The sequence below is a fragment of the Heptranchias perlo genome, chromosome 27 (genome assembly GCF_035084215.1).
Source record: "Heptranchias perlo isolate sHepPer1 chromosome 27, sHepPer1.hap1, whole genome shotgun sequence".
NCBI classification, from domain to species: domain Eukaryota; kingdom Metazoa; phylum Chordata; class Chondrichthyes; order Hexanchiformes; family Hexanchidae; genus Heptranchias; species Heptranchias perlo.
In genome coordinates, this window is record NC_090351.1 from 21255531 (window position 1) to 21280753 (window position 25223).

The following is a 25223-nucleotide window of genomic DNA, read 5'->3' on the forward strand; positions in this document are numbered from 1 at the left end:
CGTCACAGAATACCCAGCCTTTGACCTACTCTTGTAGCTACAGTATTTATGTGGCTGGTCCAGTTAAGTTTCTGGTCAATGGTGTTGATGATGGGGGATTCGGCGATGGTAATACCGTTGAATGTCAAGGGGCGGTGGTTAGTCTCTTGTTGGAGATGGCCATGGCCTTGCACTTGTCTGGTGTGAATGTTACTTGCCACTTATCAGCCCAAGCCTGGATGTTGTCCAGGTCTTGCTGCACGCAGGCACGGACTGCTTCATTATGAGGGGTTGTGAATGGAACTGAACATTCCAAATGAAAGTCATCTAATGTTCAAGCACCTGAAGGCTGAGCCTTGGATCAAAATGAGCTCAATTCGCTGTCTGCAATCTAGGCAGAATGATTGCTCTGTTTTCTGAGAATCTGAGGCCCAGTCACAGGGTTGGACCATGCTTCTGCTGTAAAGATTAGATTCCAATGTTTTCTATGCTGCCAAAAGTGGGACACAATGGGACTTTGGACTATGTTTAATCTCTCAGGGAGTTGACCTATGGTCTTGGACTATGTTGGCCCCTCTGGTGATAAAGGGGGAACCTACTTCAGTATTGTCTATCCACAAAATAGGCTAATTTTGTATCTGGAACTGCTTCTGTGCCAGCCTCTGCTTGAGCCATAGACTATTTGTACTATTCATTACTTGAACAGGTACCAGTTAAACTCTTTAGTCTGTGATGGAGACACCTAGCTATAATTAAAAAAGTCTTTCATATAATGCACATCAGAAATGTATTGTTAAATATGGCTGTAGTATGAAAAATCTGTTATTCACATAACTATCATTAATTATGTGACTCATTCAACTATAGACATAAGCTACCAGCTAGCAACAGGGAAGCAGCACAAATTAAGTTATAGTTTTCAAACCCAGGAATTTGCAGCTATTAAAACTGAACAAATGGCTCAACTAATTTGAAAATGCATTGAGCTCCAATTTTCCTTCCTCACAGAGGTTAGTGTATACTAAAAATAATGTAAGAAACATAAACTAAAACAATTCTGGAAAAAATGACAACTTCACAATAGTGTGGTGAATGGCTGCAAGAAATCTCCTTCTGTCCTCTCCCTTTCAGGTTAAGGCCTTGAGTTTTCCTTTGCTTAGACATGTCAGCTGGACCTTGAATACTGGGGAAGTTTAGCTCCTGTTGACAGTGTGTGACAAAGATGTAGAGTAGGAGTTAAGCTTTTATGGTTCAGACCCTCTCCCAACCTGCTTTAATTGTCATCCCCACAAAGACAGCTGTCAAAGGCAGTTTTGCATCGCCAATGAATTGAAACCCAATCTTAACATGACAAACCACTGGAAAATTTAGAAGTAACAATTGAGATGAGTGGTGGGAAATAATTTTTCCAATGTTTTATAAAGTTTAAGCTGATTAAAAATCCTTAGCTAATGGTTGTTTTTTGTGTCTCTGAAGAGGTACTGATGTTTATGGTAGGACATTCTGACACTAGTCAGTCAAGGCAACCAAGCCCACATATAGTTGATGATCACTTGTTCAAAGTACTGCTTATTGGAGACTGGACAATAGAGGAAAAATATACCTGGGTACAGTACTGCTTCAGCAAACATTACTAATCACCATGGGGAGTTAAGAGGAGAAAATACTATGTAAACAACTGAGAAAAAGGAGGAAGGTACTGTGCAGGGAGGAGGGAAGAATAAACAAAGTACTTGATTTTAAGTAAATACTGTAAATTCATCATGGGAAGTGGAGCATAAAACATAATGTAAATAATTGAGGATGCATTGGGGAGAAAAATTGCATCTTAATTATGTAAAGTGGAAGGCAAATCATATTACAAATGTATCAGACCCTATATCTTAGCCCACAACTTTTTTTTTAAAAATGCAGAAATTCAGGTACTAGTGCAAATAAACTAGTATTGTTGATCAATGGTTGCCAGTGAATTGTGTGCACACCTGCAGCGTAAGCAGTAACCATTAAAATCCTTCAGGCATACTAAAGTGAGGTAATACAATTAATTCTGGTGAGTTAAAAGACTTAAACTTGCTTTGTGAGTTTTTGGCCGGGTGTTCATTCCTTCTTACGAAAAGGGATGACATCTCATTTCACTGATTGATAACAAAGCCAAACCTGCAATAAGGTATAGTTTGTGTACACAAACAACAAAAAGGTCCAAACTAATTACTTGCTTACTTTATTTTGCTGTTTGCATTTTTAAATACATTGATTTCCCCATAAAATGCAGGAATTTCTATAGATTCAAGAGCATTGCCTGCAGCTGAGTGGTTAGAATTGGAATCCAGAAAAGTGAAAGTTAGGGATAGGAATATGCCAAGGAGGTAGATGTACTGCTGAAAGAGGCCATGAAACAGATAAATACTAGGTCTGAGGAGGATTTCAATCTTGGTTATGCTTCTGTGAACCGCCTTGGGATATTTTTCTAGGTTAAAGGTGCTATAAGGTGATTACAACTGATACAGTGGGATCTGCTGACATGTTTGGCACAAACAGTTGGATTTACTAGATTTGACTCGTCAGACCTATTTTCAAAAAATACCCAAGTGAGCATATTATAACTGTCCTTACTGACTGAAGCATGGGGACAATTGTACTACATTCACAAATAAAGAGATGACAAATTCAAAAACACAGTGAATGATTTACCTGATTTTATAAACACTTTTTATAAATTGGAAAGCAATAATCAGGTTTACAACAGAGCTGTACATTCTGAAATATTCAAAAGTTTGCTGGGAAGTAAAAATTGTATTTGTGAAACTGATCAGTAATTTTCCTAAGAATTAAGACTTGTATTTTATGATGAATCTTAACCGTTTCACACAAAGATTTTCTTCACATAATTCTGCACATTTTTGTGGAGTTGGTTTCCCGTGGCTGCAAAAATCTCCTGTGCCAGTTTACGTGTCCCTTCAGTTTCAGACCACATGGCTCGATAAACAGGAACAGTGTACTTTTGTTTTCCCTATGAAAATAAGAGGAAAACAGTGACAAAACATCATTTCTAGTGTTATAGGAGCCATTAGTTTTTCAGTTTAAACATTTTGCAGGGCTCAGAATTAACACTGGGTTATAGACAGACTGCTAGTGAAGCAGTGAGCCTTGTCATCTCATGGTCCTCTTGGCCACCATCTCTGCAAAAAGAAATTCCAGTGGTATGACAACTTTTTCTTTTATTATGATAAACATTTTTTGTACCATACTTAATAGTACGGAATAACATGGGAATAAGTAGAAATGTTCACCGATCTTTCTCAGTCTGTCAATCTTTTTGGCTTTCACCAGTCTCTATTTCTCATGAATGTTTCTTTTTCTCTGCCCAATCTTGCTTTCTGTTTGTGCTTCTATCCATATCTCTGTCCTGCTAATTTCTGTGTCCTTAAGCTGTCTGTCTCAACTTATTTTTGTCCCCACAATCTGTTCCCCAATACTGTCGTCCTAAACCATTTAATGTCTCTCAAATCCTATTCTTTGTGCCCGACAATGTCTTTCTTGGTGATCACAATGTGTGTGTCCAAATCGCTGTGTCGCTCTGCCCCTCAACGTCTGTTTTTATTCCTCAAATCCTTCTCCGTCCCTTCCCTTCTAACCCACCTCTGTCTGTTTTGCTGGCCTTTGAATTTTCATCACTCCCCTTCTCTTACACAGGAGTTTTTAATGCATTTTGAAATGGAATGTTGTGACTGACTCAATTTTAATATGTAAAAGATATAAGCAACATGTGCTGGGATAGCAAATGTGTTTTTATAATGACATTACATTTCTCATAATCATGCGTATATTGAGTATTTTTGTAGAACATTGTGAAAGGGACCATCAGCTTCAATGTGGATACTTATTTACATACCTGACTGCAAAGGAAATTCCTGAGTTCATCAAATGCGTCCTCATAGTTATTTTTCACAACAATCTGCACCCAGCGAAAACGTAGTTCAGCATTCCTAGCTTTGGATATCTTTGGGTACATTTCAGTGAGCTTTGCAATATTTCCTACAGAAAACCAGCAGATTTCAAATTTTATTCCAGTTATTGCATTATAACATTATTTACAATATAGTTTTTCCTGAACATTTTTTTTGGTAGTGGTGATTATGGGTTTAAATAATGGCACTCACATCTACGGTGTTCCTTCAAAATACTGTATATGCATGGAAAATTACTGGTGAAATATAAAGGCTCCCTCAATGACTCAGGTTTATCCAGCGAGTAGCTGAGACATCCAGACCAGCAAAATCTTATGTCTGATCCTTGGTCAGTGCTGAGTTAGCAGGGTAACAATAGGAACACTACAACTGGCCTCAATGCTCTGAGGATTTGGAGGATGAGAGGGCAAAGTAAGTGCAAACTCCTGAACACAGTGTTGTAACTACCAGTATGGTTCTAAGCCATAAAAATCAGGATAGTTCAAGTTCAATCCTTGTTCCATTTTAAGTTAACAAATCTGAACTGGGAAGTGGTAAGGGGGCTGCAATTGGCCTTAGCATCCTTGGTTAGGGAGGGATGGGAAAAAAATATCAACCAAGTTTCCACTCCTGAATGCTAACCAGTGGCCCCTATTGGCAAATGCACATATGTGGGCTTCAGGTGAAGATAGGAATGGCTTAACTGTCATGGCTGAATCACCTGCCACCACTCACCATCTGGCTCATGCATAAAGAATGGCCACATGATTTCAGAGGGTTGCTGATGCCATGGAGCCATACTCCTGCAAAAGTCAATGCCTTTAGGAGAGGAGGGGAGAAAAAAACAAAAATAAAGAACTTGCATTTATATAGCATCTTTCATCACCTCAGGATGTCCCAAAATGCTTCACAGCCAAAGAAGTACTTTTAAATTGTAGTCACTGTTGTAATGTAGGGAAACGTGGCAGCCAATTTGCACACAGCAAGGTCCCACAAACAGGAGAGAGATAAATGACAGATAATCTGTTTTTAGTGATGTTGGTTAAAGGATAAATATTGGCCAGGCTGCCAGAAGAACGCCTCTTCGAATAGTGCCATGGGATTTTTTACATCCTTCTGAGGGAAGATGGGGTCTCGGTTTAACGTCCCACCCAAAAGATGGCACCTCCGATAGTATAGTACTTCCTCAGTGCTGCACTTAAGTGTCACCTTAGATTATGTGCTCAAATCTCTGGAATGGGACTTGAATCCACAACCAATGACTCAGAAGCGAGAGTGCTGCCACTGAGCGAAGGCTAAAAATAAAGTGCAATCACAAATTGTCTGTGGCTTCCCCAAATAAGAGTTGATCCTCAGGCTTAGCAACAATACACTGCTCAAGGCTGAACATGAATCATTTTTGAAATCAAAGGCCACAGGTTTAAAATGTATTTATTTAAATAACATGCACTTCAGATGGACACAGTGTCTACATTACTACTGAAACAAAATCAATAGTATGTGATTTAAAAATTTAGAAATATTTCTTCTTTTCATCAATTTAATGATCAACTGGTACCTTTTAAGTGCTGCATGAGTGGAGTATATTCCAGGTTTTACTCAAGTAACTACTAAGAAATACTAAGCTCCATAATGTCACAGATATAATGATCATAGTGTTACCTTGAGGCAAAGGTGATTTTTCCAGTAGTTTATCAAGGAAGTACACAATCTGGTAGGTTTTCCACGAGGACATATCAATAGCTTTGATAGCATCCATGTTTAGATTTGAAGCTAGCCATAGAGTTGCCAAGCCTTCTGCAGGTTTCATGAGAGTTTCACCAGATGAAAGGTCTGGTAGGTAAGGTGGCCATCCAGGAGTGTTCAACCAACAGTCAAATTCAAACCCTAAATGAAAATAAAATTAAGATTGTTCAACAGCTATTGCATTAAAATGTTCAACTCCTACCAAACAGTCCTGGTCATTGTCTCAACCTTGACTGCTGTTTGATTCTGCTGCCTTCAATGTGGCTAGAATGCTCTTTTTGATGTTTACAGCATATTATAAGTGCAAAAAAACTGAAACCTAGGAAAATATTACATTTTTCATCCCTCTATAAATGTATTTTTATAAAGCCATATATTTCTACTTAATATCTTAAAAATCTTACATTTGTGTGCACTTCCTGTCTATAAAACCTTACTTCCTATTGTCATGTTTTTGTTAACTTTTTCCCCTTTATAAATTCCTATGTTCACTTTCATAATGGAAACTCCCTATGTAAACTCATAACTGTGGAATTACACCAACCTGATAATGGTTGCACTGAAGCTTCTCAATTTTACATCTCCCTGTTTCACCCTGTACTGCAGAGAAACTCATATTCCAAAGCTAACAAGGGACTGGTAAAGAGCAGAAAACTGCCGCAGGCCATCGATGAGTGGGGGGAGGGATCGGGCCTCACACAATCATGGATCACGGCAACATTTACAACGTCCCACAAGGCAGTCTAACGGCAGTCCAACGTTACAAAGAAATAAAGGCACTCAACATACCGCTACCAACATGTACCACAGAGAAAAAGTGCCTGAGCTCTCAGACAAAGGTTGGGGAGTGTATGCACAAATTGGGAAAGAATAAGGCTGTGCTTTAAAACAAAGGATTTTTTTCCTATTTACAAAAAAATGACAAATGGGGGGGGGGGGGGGGGGGGCGGTAGGGGAGGGAAGGTGAGATGAGGTAACCTTCCCTTCCCTGAAAGCCCTGAATTTGATGGACAGAATTTTCAGAGGGCAGGGTCTTATTGGAGCTCAGGCCAGATGGTGGAGGGAGATCAGGTCGCAGTACGTTGGAGCCAGTTTGCAAGAGTCTCTGGTGGTGCAGGCAGGTGAAGGGGGCCCCAGATGAGCAGCAAACGGTTTGAAATGTTGACAAAGGATAAACACCAACACAGAGACTGGTTGGGCCGAATAGCCTGTTTCCAGTGTTAGAATTTCTATGTAAACTTCTGCACGCATGCTGACTTCAAGGGCAAAAATACAATTCGTGTTGGATTTGGAACCAACATTGCTAATGCAAATCACAGCATCAGCTACAGGTGTAACAGGTACTGTGGGTAAATCTTGATGCTTTTAAAATGCTTGATGCCACACACAAAGCCTGATATAGGAGTTTTCAATGCAAACCGAAATGGGATGTTGTGATCCACTTAACATTTTAAAAATTTAATAGATAGCAAGACCCCAGAAATGGATAAAATGCAGATCTATGACATTTATTTAACTGCAGTGTTACATGTACATATTTATTTTGTATATTTGCAATACCAGAGGAGAACAAATTTGTATTTTTATTTAGCCTCTGGTGATGGGGAAGGAGATTATTTATCTGTGACCATTGCCACAGAGGAACAGTTAGTACATAAAATGACAAGACATTAAACGGAGTTGGAGGCTGTAACCAATGCCAGATCTGAGGATATCTGAATCCTCAATTACACTACAGTCTTGTATTTGCCCCTTGTCAGCTGTCTTATTTTTAAGAAAATAAGACAGCTGACAAGGGGCAAAGAAGAAAGGTATGGTAGCATAGTGGTTATGTTACTAGACTAGTAAGCCAGAGTCATGAGTTCAAATCCCACAGCTGGGGAATTTAAATTCAATTAATTAAATAAAAGCTGGAATTAAAAAACTAGTATCAGTAATGGTGGCCATGAAACTACCGGATTGTCATAAAAACCCATCTGCTTCACTAATGCCCATTAGGGAAGGAAACCTGCCGTCCTTACCCGGTCTTGCCAATATGTGATTCCAGACCCACAGCAATGTGATTGATTCTTAATTGCCCTCTGAAATGGCCTAGCAAGCCACTCAGCTGTAAAATCTTGCTTTAAAAAAAGTCATAAGAATAAAACTGGATGGACCACCTGGCATCGGCCCACTAGGCACCGGACATGACAAAGGCAAACCAAGTTCAGTCGACCCTGCAAAGTCCTCCTCACTAACATCTGGGGACTTTTGCCAAAATTGGGAGCGCTGTCCCACAGACTAGTCAAGCAATAGCCTGACATAGCCACACTCACAGAATCATACCTTTCAGCCAACATCCCAGACTCTTCCATCACCGTCCCTGGGTATGTCCTGTCCCACCGGCAGGACAGACCGACCAGAGGTGGCAGTACAGTGATATACAGTTGGGAAGGAGTGGCCCTGGGAGTCCTCAAATCTCATGGCATCAGGTCAAATATGGGCAAGGAAACCTCCTGCTGATTATCACCTACCGTTCTCCCTCAGCTGACGAATCAATCCTCCTCCATGTTGAGCACCACTTGGAGGAAGCACTGAGGGTAGCAAGGGCACAGAATGTACTCTGGGTGGGGGACTTCAATGTCCATCACCAAGAGTGGCTCGGTAGCACCACTACTGACTGAGCTGGCCGAGTCCTGAAGGACATAGCTGCCAGACTGGGCCTGCGGAAGGTGGTGAGCGAACCAACAAGGGAAAAACTTACTTGACCTTGTCCTCACCAATCTACCTGTCACAGATGCATCTGTCCATGATAGGAGTGACCACTGCACAGTCCTCGTGGAGACGAAGTCCCGTCTTCGCACTGAGGACACCATCGAACGTGTTATATGGCACTACCACCGTAATGGGATAGATTCAGAACAGATCTAGCAGCTCAAAACTGGGCATCCATGAGACGCTGTGGGCCATCAGCAGCAGCAGAATTGTATTCCAGCACAATCTGTAACCTCATGGCCCGGCATATTCCTCAATCTACCATTACCAACAAGCCTGGGGATCAACCCTGGTTCGATGAGAAGTGTAGAAGAGCATGCCAGGAGCAGCACCAGGTGTACCTAAAAATGAGGTGCCTACCTGGTGAAGCTACAACTCAGGACTACATGCATGCTAAACAACGGAAGCAACATGCTAGAGACAGAGTGAAGCGATTCCACAACCAACAAATCAGATCAAAGCTCTGCAGTCCTGCCAGATCCAGTCGTGAATGGTGGTGGACAATTAAACAACTAACAAGAGGAGGAGGAGGCTCTGTGAACATCCCCATCCTCAATGATGGCGGAGTCCAGCACGTGAGTGCAAAAGACAAGGCTGAAGCGTTTGCAACCATCTTCAGCCAGAAGTGCCGAGTGGATGATCCATCTCGGCCTCCTCCTGATATCCCCACCATCACAGAAGCCATTCTTCAGCCAATTCGATTCACTCCACGTAATATCAAGAAATGGCTGAGTGCACTGGATACAGCAAAGGCTATGGGTCCCGACAACATCCCGACTGTAGCGCTGAAGACTTGTGCTCCAGAACTAGCCGCGCCTCTAGCCAACCTGTTCCAGTACAGCTACAACACTGGCATCTATCCGACAATGTGGAAAATTGCCCAGGTATGTCCTGTCCACAAAAAGCAGGACAAATCCAATCCGGCTAATTACCGCCCCATCAGTCTACTCTCAATCATCAGCAAAGTGATGGAAGGTGTCGTCGACAGTGCTATCAAGCGGCACTTACTCACCAATAACCTGCTCACCGATGCTCAGTTTGAGTTCTGCCAGGACCACTCGGCTCCAGACCTCATTACAGCCTTGGTCAATGGGAATTAGGGGGAAAACTCTCCAGTGGCTGGAATCATACCTAGCACAAAGGAAGATGGTTGTTGGAGGCCAATCATCTCAGCCCCAAGACATTGCTGCAGAAGTTCCTCAGGGCAGCATCCTAGGCCCAACCATTTTCAGCTGCTTCATCAATGACCTTCCCTCCATGATGATTGCACAGTGTTCAGTTCCATTCGCAACCCCTCAGATAATGAAGCTGTCTGTGCCCGCATGCAGCAAGACCTGGACAACATCCAGGCTTGGGCTGATAAGTGGCAAGTAACATTCGCGCCAGACAAGTGCCAGGCAATGACCATCACCAACAAGAGAGAGTCTAACCACCTCCCCCTGACATTCAACGGTATTACCATCACCGAATCCCCCACCATCAACATCCTGGGGGTCACCATCGACTAGAAACTTAACTGGACCAGCCATATAAATACTGTGGCTACAAGAGCAGGTCAGAGGCTGGGTATTTTGCGGCGAGTGACTCACCTCCTGACTCCCCAAAGCCTTTCCACCATCTACATGGCACAAGTCAGGAGTGTGATGGAATACTCTCCACTTGCCTGGATGAGTGCAGCTCTAACAACACTCAAGAAGCTCGACACCATTCAGGACAAAGCAGGCCGCTTGATTGGCACCCCATCCACCGCCCTAAACATTCACTCCCTTCACCACCGGCACACTGTGGCTACAGTGTGTACCATCCACAGGATGCACTGCAGCAACTCGCCAAGGCTTCTTCGACAGCACCTCCCAAACCCACGACCTCTACCCCTAGAAGGACAAGGGCAGCAGGCACATGGGAACACCACCAACTGCACTTTCCCCTCCAAGTCACACACCATCCCGACTTGGAAATATATCGCCGTTCCTTCATCGTCGCTGGGTCAAAATCCTGGAACTCCCTTCCTAACAGCACTGTGGGAGAACCTTCACCACACGGACTGCAGCGGTTCAAGAAGGCGGCTCTCCACCACCTTCTCAAGAGCAATAAATGTTGGCCTCGCCAGCGACCCCCACATCCCACGAACGAATAAAAAAAGTTAGGTTGGTTTCTAAATGTTTAAAAAGACCATGCAGCAATATCCTGGCAAACCAGAACACAGGCTATCCACTAAAAGCCATTGACCAATTAGTTACAGCATAAAGATGAATTCTGAATAAAAGCACTTCTTGACAAGAGGATTCCCCCCCCCCCCCCCCCAATATGTATGTATGTAGTAATAATCAACATTTTGTATCATTTTAAACATTGTTCAATAAAACAGCATTACCTGGTCTTTTATCAACATCCTTTTTCTTGAGCTCTGGGAAATAACTTAAATAAAAATTCAAAGTATCCTCTGCTACAATACTTTGGAACTTGAATTTGTCCACATAGGCCTGCATACAAACAAGAATGTATTAAGGACACAAGAGTATGTTTGAATGGAAATAAATGTTAAAAACTGGAGACTGAGCAGCATACTTATGACTTTTGTTTCAAGCGAAGAACCGAAGCATTGCTTTCATATATGGAACAAATATGTGAACACCTCAGTGAAGTGTTTGTGTGTATGTTACTGTTTGAACCATGTGTTTCCTTTATCTAGCAGAATCCATGTCCACTAAATTTCTGGCACATGATGATGCTTTTGAAGTTTTTTTTCTACAACCCTACCTGCCACAGAATTTAATCCACATTGCACTGCCTGTAACTCTCTGACCACCCTAGGTGAGTTTATTAGTCCAGAAGCCATTTGGTTTGGGAGGCCACCAAAACGTATGCTCATTGACAAATGTTCTTCCAGGTTTGGATATGTTTCTACAAATTAACCATAGGAACCACAGAAAGGAAAGGAGGCCCTACAAGCAGCAATGAGATGAATGACCAGTTAATCTGTTTTTGGTGGTGTTGATTGAGGGACAAGTGTTAGCCAGGACACTGGAAAAACTCCCCGCTCTTCTTCAAAAAGTACTATGTGATCCTTAGCGTCCACCTGAACCACTAAACTAGGCAGAACAAGTCTTGGTTTAATGTTTCACCCAAAGGGCCACACCTCGAACAATGCAGCAGTTCCTGGAGAGGTGGCCTACATTAGGTGCTCAAGTCCTAGATTGGTGCTACAATGCATAACCTTCCAACTCAGGTGAGGGTGCTACCAACTGAGCCAAGCTGATGATTAATTCGCTGGAAAATTGTCCTTCAAATAGATTTTTCATCCAACGGAAACCCTATAGAAAATAATACTTGATGCAACCTCAATGTTTCAACTTCTATAGGCCAGTTCACCTTAAAGCTCTATTTGCAATGGGAGGGGACAGCAAGGAATAGGGGATTGCTGGAAGAAAGTGAAAGGAAGAAACCTGAGATTTGGGAGGAGGTCAAGACCTTGACATAAATGGTTTTCACTTGGTTTTTAAATAGCAGTTTTAAACACTTTCATTAAAAGTCAGCCTATTTGCTCAGAGATGAAGGGTATAAAGTATATTGACTTGGTAATATTTTGATTACAAACTTGGTTAGGAATAATGTCCACAAGAACCCTACTTGTAGTCCATCAGGGCAGGCTGCAGGAAGGAAGGTTGCTTGCTTCTAGTTAGAAAATGAGTTAAGTTAAAGGTGGTTTGAACCAGGTGTGAATAGAATGGGCTATAAATTGGGCCACGTAGCACCTGTTTTTTTAGGCACTAGGCAGCCACCCAAAATAGGCGCACACGCTTCTAGCGTGACATGCGCCATCTTGGTAAAGACGTTTGTTCACGCGCAGATAACAAACGCCGGCAGCATGTAAAGTAAGGAGAATATGCGTTACATCAGTGCGCAATGCTGATTTAAAGGGACAGATACGATTTGGGAACTCAACGCACTGTCTTAACCACACATAACTGAACAGGTCATAGACAGCCTGGAGGACCCCCCATGAGTGCTATTTAAAGGAATCATGCAGGTGCTGCAGGTTAATTGCTGGATTATTGCTTCTGGCTGCTGATGCATTTGTATGTGTATGTTGAAGCTTCCTATACTTAGAGAAAGTTGCAATAGTATATAGAGTGTGGTCTGGCAGGTCCTGCATTACTATTGGTGGCATTTACAACAGTGTGCTGAACAAGGTTTCTGGCAACCATGGGTGGCCTGCTAGGGCTCCCGCTGGGCATTGAACATGACTGGGAGCATGCAGAGGGGCCACACAGAGCTGGTCATGCTGCGAGGAGAAGGGAGGCAGCAGCGCAGGGCACTGAGCAGGAGGCCATATCCAACGAGGCCCTTCAGGGACCAATTCTCTTGCCTCAACATGAGTGAAGATCAGTGCATCAGAGGTGTGGTTCACGAAAGAGATCGTGACGGAGATCTGTCAACTGCTCCAGCCACAACTGCAGCCTCAGAGCAGGGCAAGGACAGCATTGCCTGTGGCTGTGAAGGTAACTGTGGCGCTTAACTTTTTACGGCTGTGGATCCTTTCAGGCCACTGCTGGCGATATGTGCAACATCTCGCAGTTTGCAGTGCACTGCTGCATAAGGGAGATCACTGAGGCACTGTAAGAGCTGTACAACAGATTCATAACGTTCCCTCTCGACAGAGAGAAGCAGAACAAGCGAGCACGAGGGTTTGCTCACATTGCAGGCTTCCCCATGGCGCAGGGTACCATTGACTGCACGCTCCACATCTCAACTCGGCCATCTTCATGAATAGAAAAGGGTTCCACTCCCTCAATGTGCAGCTGGTGTGCAACGACACGCAGCGCATTATGCAGGTTAATGCCCGTTGTCCTGGCAACAGTCATGACGCCTTCATTATGTGGCAGTCCAACATCCCGCCTATCTTTCAACTGGCATGGCAAATCAAAGGCTGGCTACTGGGTGACAAGGGCTATCCCCTCATGAGGTGGCTCATGGTTCCAGTCAGGACCCTCCATGCGGCCACACGAAACGTCATCGAGCACACCATAGGCATCCTAAAGCAAAGCTTCCACTGCCTGGACCCTTCTGGAGGAGCCCTGCAGTACTCCGCTGAGTGGGTGTCAAGTTGCGTCGTTGAATGCTGCACCACCTCGCCCTTATTAGAGGACAGCCCTTCACTGCTCATCCGGCAAGACCCTGAGCCAGAGGCAGAGGAGGCAACAAGGTGCACAGACCCTGTCTGCCAGGGTTCTGTGTACTCACTTTATTGATGAGCGCTATCAGTAACCTCAACGACACCTCCCAAGCCACCAACAGCCCTACACTCCTCACCTTTCCTCTCCTACATGAGCATCAAATTATCCTCCTTCTGATTACACACTGTTTCCTCCCACAGCTCATCATGTAAATAAAAATCACCAACACCTGCAACTTCAAATGCAAATTTATAAACTTACACATGAAACCATGTATACAACATTACACTATTCACCCTTCTGCATTCCCTTATTGCCTGTCATTCATGTGCCTTTTCCTTTCCTAGCGCTTCTACAAGGTGTATCCCCAGTGGCTGGAGCATGGGTGGTGGAAGGCTGCTGACCTTCAACTGAGGAGTGTGCAGATGGCCATGGAGGATGACCTCTGGGCCGGGAGGGTCCTGCTTCAGACTGCATCTTCTCGGCATGCCAGGCAACAGCAAGGGCACTGACAGCGTGGCAGGGGTGGGAGCAGGAATGCTGTCATCCTGAGAGAGGACAGCAGGTTCGACTGCCATGGCTCCACTGCCACTCGCACGGGGCGGTGCCTCAACAATTCTGGTGATTTGCTGGAGAACAGATTTCTGGAGTGCTGTGATGCCTGGAAGCCCCGTTCCACAGTGATACCCAGAGCCACGAAAGCAGCAGTCTGATCCTGGAACGCAGCAGTCTGAGCTCCAAATAAGGCATGCAGACCTTTGATGGGATCTGTTTGTGCTGCAATGGAAGCTGTTTGTACTACAGTGGAAGCTGAGACATCAGTCATCAGATGCTGCATCATGGTGGGTTCCACAGGTGGGCTGATGGAGGTGACCACCCGTTCCATGTGGGAAAGAATGGGCTTCAAGCTGTGCACAAAAGGAGCTGGACTCCTCCATGCCCCTTGATATTGTGCGTAGGCTTTCTGGCAGGTCTTTCAGCGCACCAAGCATTTGGTGGTGTACGCCCATCAGCCTTCTTCTGTAGCCTGGCCCATCGAAATCATCATCTAACTCCTTGGCAGCTGAACCAGTATGCGACCTCATCCTCCGGCGAGCTGGCACCTGCAATATCCATTCCCTCTGCCTTAGCTCCTGCGCACTTGTGCCCAGTGTCTCACCATGTGCAGATCCCTCCTCTAACCTAACCTCTAAAGTACGCGCTGTGTCAGTATCTGAGCTGGTGGCTGAGAGTGTACGATCAAGTGACCGTGCAGCTTCATTGTCACAGTCTTCCTCCTCCTCCTCCACCACCACCACCTCGGATGGTGCCGGCTCCAGTTCTTGGGTATCTGCAATGACAAAGGGTGACGAGTTGAGTTGTGGAGCGGGGAGAGGAGCAAGTAAGATGTGCATTCTGACACCATCTACACCACGTGAGTTAGAAAAGATTGTGGGATGAGGGAGATGTGGGAAACGAGGAAGATTAGGTATGCAGAGACCCTCATCATCGGGACCTCCAGCGCTGTCAGTGGCCATGGCCACAGTGACGACCCGCCCAATGATCCCCAGCACAGTCTCCTCCATGGGGGTGCGGACGTGTAGGCTTGCCTGTCCTCCGTCCCTTATTTCCTGCTGCCGGCCGTTATGCGCTACCTTCTCCTGCAAGACAGAGGGCAGCGTATCAGAGTGTCCTGCAAGATGTTTGGTTGATGTGCCTGTCATGGTCGAATAGCTGCCAGTGTATATGACTTGTGAGCTTTGGGCGCGTGAGTAGTACTACGTGAGGGTGAGATGCAGCATCCGAAGTGCAGTGTTGCATACGGATGGGCAGCGTTTGTTGGTGGGTGGGTGGAACTGGGGTTGTCATGCGTGGAGCAGCGGTGCAGTTGGTAGGATGTGCCACTTGCGTTCACTTACCTTGACCACTTGTGTCAAATCATTGAACTTTGTCCTGCACTGCATCCACATGTTCCTGGCATTCACCTCTAGGGCCACTGCCTGCGCAGCTGGTGTCTGGAGGCTCTCCTGCCACCCTGCGGGTACAGGATGGCCCTCTGCACGTCCTTCTCTTCCACCAAGGCCTCCAGTGCATCATCACAGAACCTCGGCGTATGCTCTCTTGCAGGTCCAGCTATTCCACTTGATTTTCTCCACCGATTGCATTAACAGTGCACCTCCCCTTTAAGGGGTGCAGGCTGCCTTTAAGTAGTGCTGGTCCCCTGCTGGTGCATGCAGCCAGTCAGTAGCGCAGGCTGCACGCAGGAATCAGGTAAATGACCAGACAGCACGAATCACACGTGCTGCCCGCATTCAACGAACGGTGCGGGTTAACCTGTACCCGGATTTGGGGGGTTATCGAATTTAACCTCCAATGTGTCTAAATGTCTCGTGTGTTGAAATTATGTCAAACTGCTCAAACCCAGTGAGATGGTCATTTTCATGCGTTTTGCAAAATTGTTGATGTTTAACTAATCAGCATGTTCTGACAGACCAGCAATCAAAGCAAGTGCCTTTTCTTGAAAGAAATGACTAGAAAAAAAAGCATTTATGCATTAGCAGTTTGGCTTGAAGATGAATTAATCTCCACAAGCTTTTGCTTGTATAACATGTACAAAGACTGTATTGTGTTTTCATTTAGAAACCCAGATTGCTTATTTCTTTCATCTCAAGTTCTGTAAGAATTCAAACGGTCTTCTGATTGGTCTCCAGACTTCTAGCACTATATTGAACTGTTCAATATCTTTTTTCTACCACTTACTTCTCTAAATAAATCTGCACACACATTGTCTGGTACACAAAATATTACTTGAAAGGCATTATTCCTACCAAATATATTTGTTATAAAGTTAGTAGAAATCATTAAACACAGTTTGCTTGCTTTGTCCTGAAATCAATCAAATTAAGATAGGTTGCTGGGTAACACTTTCAAGATCTGGGATCTTGCATCTGGGTGGAGTTTAGAAAACCATCATGCTAATTTGATAAACTTGATTGAACTACAGAAGACACTTTTTGTTTTCCTATGTTCCAGTTTTAAACTTGATAGGACACGAGAGGTCGATCCCAGGCAGTGTGCTCCCAGTTTGCCAGTTCTGTGGCTTGTGTGGAGGTGTCCTGATGGGTATTTGAAATGGCCCATGGAACTCCATGTATAAAAATTACAGTAAAGACTCTATTCCAGGTTTAGTAGTATGAGTTGAGTTAATGAACATTAGAGGAGGGTGCAAATTAAAAATAGTGCAAGCTGCAAGCTGCTGCATTGTCTATTGTTATTGCTTATCTGTTAGTTTTAATAAACCTGTTATATAGTTTATAGCCTAAAGTACATTCTGATAAGTGTTTATTCTTCCGCTTTCTGAAGTCTAGGACATCACTCAAGGGTTTGTCTCATATCTAGTAAGCTAATGTAGAATTGCCTCGAAGTAACTGTATTATCAAGTATCGCAGGTATAAAGTCAGACTCTGCTCTGTAGCGAGCAGGGGCTCATATATAGGAGTGATCTTTAGTGCAGAGCACAAGCAAAATATCTAGGTAAAGCCCAAAGATAAAAGAGAGACTGTGGGCTTGTCAATGGAGGCTACACCTCTTGTAGTGAAAGTGAGAACAAATTATCAGAGGCAAGACCAAATCTTAACAAGACTTTAAAGTTGGACATCAAAAAGTGAAAACAACCTGAATTAAGCTTGGAAAAGATTTGGAGAATCACAAAATAAATGATGCTTTGGAGCACTGTCACAACTTCATGTTTGATTCCCTTAAAACTTGTCTAAAATTGATCAGGCATGCAAGTGACACTATTGACCATTTGCTCACAAAAACAAAACAAAACAAAATCTGTACTGGTGAGGAACTTGGTTAACTCAGGAATTCTTACCCGAAGGAAAGCATCAAATTTGTTCTGATCACCCACAAGGTGAGCTAAATATGATACAAAGCAATAGCCCTTCTCATAGGGAGTCTCATTGTATGTGTCATCAGGATCAATACCTACAAAAAAAAACAATAAATTAATGCAATAAATTAAATTCCCGTTAAAGGAAAATAAATTGTCCATAAAAGTGGACTCACATTTGGGAATGGAGCAAACCTGGAGCAAAGGCCAGGTGGAATGGATAAAATGCCTAGAGTTGAAGATCATTTCTTGCTTTTCGTCCTACATTACAACAGTGACTGCACTTCAAAAAATACTTCATTGGCTGTAAAGCGCTTTGGGACATCTCAAGGTCGTAAAGATGCTATATAAATGGGGATGTTCGCTGATGACTGCACAGTGTTCAGTTCCATTCACAACCCCTCAAATAATGAAGCAGTCCGAGCCCGCATGCAGCAAGACCTGGACAACATCCAGGCTTGGGCTCATAAGTGGCAAGTAACATTCGCGCCAGATAAGTGCCAGGCAATGACCATCTCCAATAAGAGAGAGTCTAACCACCTCCCCCTGACATTCAACGGCATTACCATCACCGAATCCCCCACCATCAACATCCTGGGGGTCACCATTGACCAGAAACTTAACTGGACCAGCCATATAAATACTGTGGCTACGAGAGCAGGTCAGAGGCTGGGTATTCTACGACGAGTGACTCACCTCCTGACTCCCCTAAGCCTTTCCACCATCTACAAGGCATAAGTCAGGAGTGTGATGGAATACTCTCCATTTGCCTGGATGAGTGCAGCTCCAACAACACTCAAGAAGCTCGACACCATCCAAGATAAAGCTTGATTGGCACCCCATCCACCACACTAAACATTCACTCCCTTCACCACCGGCGCACTGTGGCTGCAGTGTGTACCATCCACAGGATGCACTGCAGCAACTCGCCAAGGCTTCTTCGACAGCACCTCCCAAACCCGCGACCTCTACCACCTAGAAGGACAAGAGCAGCAGGCACATGGGAACAACACCACCTGCACGTTCCCCTCCAAGTCACACACCATCCCGACTTGGAAATATATCGCCGTTCCTTCATTGTCGCTGGGTCAAAATCCTGGAACTCCCTTCCTAACAGCACTGTGGGAGAACCGTCACCACACGGACTGCAGCGGTTCAAGAAGGCGTCTCACCACCACCTTCTCGAGGGCAATTAGGGATGGGCAATAAATGCTGGCCTCGCCAGCGACGCCCACATCCCGTGAACGAATTTTAAAAAAAATGCAAGTCTTTCTTTTTTTCCCCACTGTCCTCCTTCACGTCCCACTCTCTTTTGCTCTATAGTATCTATTTCTCTCCTCTTCCATGTCTCAGGCAGTCAGGCAAAATAGGGTACACTTGGACCAGTTGCCAGAATAGGCAGATTGGGACGTACGGGGCGGGGGGGGGGGGGGGGGGGTTAGGAAGTACTCATTTGGGTGAGTGAGAAAGTATATACGTAAGCCAGGCAGCAGTTGGAATAGGCAGGAAAGCAGACAGACTGGGATACACTTGTGGCTGCGAGAGGCCAATAGAGTGTGAAAGGCCAGTAAAGTGTTGCATTTCGTCTCAGCGGGAGTTCAGCCTCGAGGTGCAGTTGAACAGGGGTTTTCTCTATAATTAATACTTTTGCGAAATGAGTAAGCAGAGTTTGATTCATGTGAAAGTTCGGTGCTATTGAGAGTTCAGGATAACAATCTACATTTCTAAGTTAGACAGAAAGTGATGGCAGAGCTAGGAACCCTCAGGATGTGTGAGAGCCATTATGGATCCTCACCGTATCCAGGGGCAACACATTTGTATTAAGTGCTGGAAAACAGAGTCTCTTAATTTCTGTGCAATTAGCCACACTCTGCAACATCCGGGAGAAGAAAGGATTTATAAAAAGGATTATACTCTCCAGAATGTAGTTACCCTGGTGGCAGTGCTGGTCAGTTCAGGACACAGGGATAATGCAGAAAGAGAAAAGTAGGTCATGATCCAGCAGAGGAAGACAGGACTCAGATGTAGGAAATCTCAGTCCCAGAATCTGTCCAATAGATACATAGTATTGGAAAGTGGTACAAATTTGCATCTGCTGTAGATGTCTTCTTGAGTTCAGTGGTGTCTGTCATTCCCTTAAGTGGTCTGAGTTTCTTACTTTTATGGGATGCAACTATCTGGACTGGATACTAATGCCTTCGCATGTTTTTCTTCAATAATAAAAGAATGAACTTGCATTTATATAGTGCCTTTCACGACCTCAAGACATTTCAAAGCACATTACAGCCAATGATGTTCTTTTTTGAAGTGTAGCCACTGTTGTAATGTAGGAAAACGCAGCGACCAATTTGCGCACAGCAAGGTTCCGCAAACAGCAATGAACTAAATGACCAGATCATCTGTTTCAGTGATGTTGGTTGAGGGATAAATATTGGCCAGAATACCAGGAGAACACCCCTACTCTTCTTCAAAAAGTGCCGTAGGATCTTTTACCAGCTGAGTCGGGAGACAAGACCTCAGTTTAACATCTCATCCGAAAGGCAGCACCTCAGTCGGTGCAGTACTCCCTCAGTAACTGCACTGAAGTGTCAGCCTAAATTATGTGCTCAAGTCTTTGGAATGGGGCTTGAGCCCATGACCTTCTGACTCAGACGCAGGAGTACTACCACAGAGCCACAGCTGACACCACTCCTAAGATAGACCGAGTGAATATTTGGTTAGCCACGACTTGATATGAACCATTAACACGCTTTACTTCCCAGCAGCTGAACACACAGGGCCACAGTTAAGATTGGATTCACTTATTTCCATCGATCCAACTCGTAGTCATGTAATAATCTAAAAATAATGAATATGCTATGCCACCTCACTTCAGTGGGTCATCTTGCTTGACTTAAAGTTAATTTTCTATCTCATCTCTCCTGTATTGCATCCTCCTCACAGCCATTTTCTGCCTGACTGCCTCCAGCTTTTGCAGCTTTCTCGATTTTTAAAAAGCCTCTCAGCAAGTTTCCCGGTCCCCATTTTATATCTCTTTTCACACACAGAAAGCAAAGGGCTTTCCAACACAATGGATGTGAAATCTTTTTCAATTACCCAGACAAGTTACTGAATTGCTAATTGTTTAGTCTCTGCGGTAAAAACTTCCATTTAACACATTAACTACCTTTCATTTGGTTGCCTTTTAAAAAAAAATTAAATGTGCATTCTCACAAGTTAACGTAAGAAGTAGAAAGAAATACATTTGAGATCTTGCAGATGGAGTTTTAGGAGTTAGGTACTAGATTGCAAAATAAGATCTCAAAGATAGTAATTCACAGATTTCTTCCTGTGCCATGCACTGGTCAGGTTTAAGGAGCTAAAGATCAGCAAGGTCAACATGGGGCTGCAGGGCTGGTACAGGAGGGAAGGGTTCACATTCTCGGTGCATTGGAGTAAGCTCTAGAACAAGGGAAGGTTATCGCAAAGGGACAACCATCACCTGAAACAAAATGACACCAACATCATTGTAGAGAGGGTAAATAGAGAACTAGGGAAAGATTTAAACTAATATACTGGGGGGTGGGGGGGGGGGAAGGATTGGGGAAAGTCTACATTTGAAACTAGAGAGGGATAGCAGGATTAATAAAGCGGTTAGAATAACAGAAGGCTTAGCTGAAATAATCTGAAAATATTGAGAAAGAGAACGAAACACGATACGAGGAAGTGAGAGATAAACCATAAACCAAAATATGGATCTAAGCAAAACAGTACTTGTTAACAGATGTGAATAGAATAGAATAGTCTGCAATCCTTAATTTGTGTTAAGTAGTAGAAATATTCACTTATGAGGATTCATTTGTACTTCTGTTACAAAAATTGTAGAAAAATAGCCTCCACTAATGAGAAAAGCAGATTTTTGAAACTAACCCTGTATTAGCATTGACTCGAAAGTGAATCCAAACCAAGTTACACAGATGTAGAATCTGAGCTCTCACCTGGTTCAATTTTGACCTTCAGTTTGTTGAGGGGATGGTCCTCTCCAGTGTTATCCATGTGTTGACGAAGTAGGGCTCTCCCTGTAGCAGCCTCAAGACTGGTGTATGCTGCACCTAAGAGATAAACTTTACAAGTAAAATGTACAGAACAAGTAACCAGGTGATATAACAGTGTCAGTGCAACCAGACCACAAACTCCCTGTGAGTAATACCCATCAGTGACAAGACGGTAAACTGGGATTTTTAAAAGCAGACAATTCACCAGTGTGGCAGAGGGAGGATTTTGGGGCAAAAATAAAAAGGGCGAATAGACACCGATCCTTTTCCTTAGTGACAAGCTTGCTTATCAAGTTCTCCTGGAATGTCACTGGAAATAATAATGAGTACCTTCAGGATTAGTCCTCCCCTATCTGTTACAGGCTATGAAATGTTATATTGTAAATAAACCAATAAACCTGTTTTTAAAAAATTTCTACCCCATAAAAATACCAGACAAGAAGCAGGCATCTAACCTGTTCACACACTCTTCTGCCCTGTGACCTGCTATGAGAAGCAATCATAGAATGGCACCCCCTCCCAACTCCTTTCCAAGGTGGAGAAATGACTAATTTCTAGTCGGTTCCTTCCTGGAGGCCTGCTCTAGATCAGAAATTTATCATGCAGGGAAAAGTCCATGGCAGATGTTGGCACAGAAATCTTCGGATACCAAACCAACCTCTTTATTGGTTTTCTTCAATAAACTAGTATTTGCCAAAAATCATGTTTGCCGCTAATATAATAAAGTAACACTTAGAGTGTTAGACTTTAAAATCGTATGGCATAAATTCATTATTTAAATAAGAACAAAAAAATTGAGGTTGTGGAACCTGTACTAAGGCATAAGACTAAAACCTCACTGAGCAGCAAGCTACTAAAGAACAACTTAAATAGTGAGCATCTTATCACATTTTAGAAAAACAACAATTGGGAGTGTCTGAATCACTATAACGTACATTTGCAAACGGCATACCGTAAAGTTCTGTTGAAATTCTCCGCTGAGCATACATTGTAAATCCTTCATTAAGCCAGAAGTCTCCCCAGTTGGCATTTGTGACCAGATTGCCAAACCAGCTGTGAGAAATCTCATGGATGATGACATCAGCCAGTGACCGATCTCCAGCCAGCAGACATGGAGTAACAAATGTAATACAGGGATTCTCCATCCCACCAAATGGGAAAGACGGAGGCATGAAGAGGAGATCATACCTTAGAAGATTACAAGAAACTTAGGGTTATTACGTTTTTTAAAAATATATAAAAACACCACCCCATCCCCAACTGCTGTACGCCTGCAGCCTTCTCACAATATAGCATCTCACAATACTTGCTTCCTCCTCACTCATTATGGCACACACCACCAATCACAAGCCACTAGTTCTGCAGGTAGAGACTTGAGGCAGTCACTGTGGCCGGATGTAGGAATCAGTGTCAGATCATGCAAACTTTGGAAGAATTGATGTAATTAATCAAGGGCAGAGCTATATACTGTGAGCTGCATCCATAAAATTTTGAAGGGGACAGAGTCCCTGGTGACTTTTTCCTATTAATCCATTGGTCTATCCAACAGAATGTGCAAGATACAAACGAACAATGCAATTTGATCTCTCGTACTAAAATCTAGTCCAATGCCAGTGCTAGACTGGAGGTGGGATGCTTGCTGTGCCAGTTCTGGGTCACTCCTAGCTTACTTTCTGTGCTGTAATAAAAACAGAAAATGCTGGTAACACTCAGCAGTGCAGGCAGAAACAGAGTTAACATTTCAGGTCAATGACCTTTCATCAGAACTTGTTAATTCTGTTTCTCTCTCCCCAGATGCTGCCTGACCTGCTGACAGTTTCCAGCATTTTCCATTTTTATTTTCAGATTTCCAACATCCACAGTATTTTGCTTTTACTTTTTGTGCTGTGTTATGCAGTTTCACCTTTACTTTCTAGACATTATTCATAGTTTCTCTCCACCCTTAATGTCCATAAGAACTCACCAACCTGCTCATCCAAGAGATAAAAAGATAAACATAGCATACCAGTCAGCCCTATCAGATGAGAACAATCCCCACAAGTTAACCCAACACAGTCGCAAAAACAAAGAACTCACTTAACAGCAAAACATCTCTCTCCAAACGAAAACACCCAAAATAAAAATAAACGGACCAGAAAAACACACTTCGGACCTGCAAAGATATGTGCAACCTTTTGGGTGGGTCTTTGAAAGGCACTGTGCCCTGGTTGAAGGTTTTGCATTCCATTAAGTGTACTTCTGCATTTTACACAGCTCAATTGCATTCGGGCAATGAGCACTGTTGCAGTCAGTCTGATTCTAGCTAGTAGCAGAGAAATAAACAGGTGTCATCACAAACTACCACTTTCATCAATACCAGTTGAAGCATTAAGAAAGAAAACCATTGATTTTTGGTAAGAAAAAGCGTGCATTTATATGCACCGGATCATGTCCTCAGGACTTGCCAAAGCATGTTGCAACTAATGGATTACTTTTGACATATAATTGCAGTTATGTAGGCAAACAGAGTAACCAATTTGCACAAACATAGCAAATGAATGAATCGCCAGATAACTGTTTATTGGTGGTGGTTTGAGTGATGTATGTTGGCCAGGACACCAGGAAAACTCATTGCAGTTCTCCAATTCATGCCATGGGATCTTTTACATCCACTCAAGCGGGCAGATGGGGCCTCTGTTTAGCATCTGATCGGAAAGATTGCACCTCTGAAAATGCAGCACTCTCAGTACTCCATTGAAGTGATGGCCTAGATTGCATGCTCAAATCCGTAATGGGGATTGAACCCACAACCTTCAGACGCAAATGTTATCAGCTCAGTCACACTGGTCCTAGAACACTCTTATTTTGCAAGTAAAATAAACTGAAATATGTTTTTGGAAAAGAAACTTTAACAAACCCAGTAACAGGTCAAACCAATTCACTTATTACCTCAGATAGTTCCCATTCCTTTCACTTTTCTTTGCAACACTGTCATTCAATTCAGTTGATCTATGATCAGTGACTGAAATCCTATTTATTAACTTCATAATAAAAATGTGTAACACTGGAGTAATGAGGTTATAAATTACTGGATCATATTGTTTATCAGGGGTGCTGCAGACACTGTCAGCTGCAACTAATATATGTGTGTTTGAAATTTACAGATAAAGCTGTAAGTGATTCAACTGACTTTGTATGCAACACATATATTGCTCCCATCAAGATATGTTGCAGCAAACTTAACATAAACAAGTTGTTCTTCAGAACAGTAAGATGTTAAATAATTAATCAATGAAACAATATCATAGAAAATACCAGATAACAAAGTAAGTTTAAACCTGCAATCTAATCTTCAGGGGTTTATGGTAGCCAGAGTCTCCCTCAATTAAAGTTTTGTACCTTACCTTAGTCCCCGTTGTTCTAGATACTAGCAATGCTCACTGAGTTGGAAATTTTATAACATGATGTTATACCAAATAGTATTACCAGGGACACTGATTTACCAATGTTGCTGGGAAACTCTGCACATGCTTAGAATGTACAGATGTGAGGAAAACTCTGTCCAACGATTCTATGGTAAATATATCCAGTCAAAGCTCAGGCTTTTGAGACAGGCTGGGTGCTTGATTAAGAACTTTATGGAAAGTATTAAAAAACGCAAAAGACAAATTCAATGGCTAAATTTAACCATGTCATTGTGAAATATGCATTTTTAAAAAAGTTTTAGTCAGAT

At 43.2% G+C, this 25223-nt stretch overlaps 1 protein-coding gene across 1 annotated transcript in view; it reads right to left on the reverse strand.

The window, feature by feature from the left end:
- Positions 1-2184: 2184 nt before the first annotated feature.
- The window catches only part of rnpep (arginyl aminopeptidase (aminopeptidase B)), a 34543-nt gene continuing 11504 nt past the window's right edge, over positions 2185-25223 (reverse strand). Inside the window, exons 5-11 of the mRNA XM_068007442.1 lie at positions 22464-22699; positions 21455-21568; positions 17460-17572; positions 10801-10909; positions 5589-5813; positions 3872-4014; positions 2185-2989 (exon numbers count right to left, since the gene is read on the reverse strand). Coding sequence (XP_067863543.1) covers positions 2843-2989; positions 3872-4014; positions 5589-5813; positions 10801-10909; positions 17460-17572; positions 21455-21568; positions 22464-22699 — 1087 coding nt within the window. The 3' untranslated portion in view covers positions 2185-2842. The remainder of the gene's footprint in view (positions 2990-3871; positions 4015-5588; positions 5814-10800; positions 10910-17459; positions 17573-21454; positions 21569-22463; positions 22700-25223) is intronic.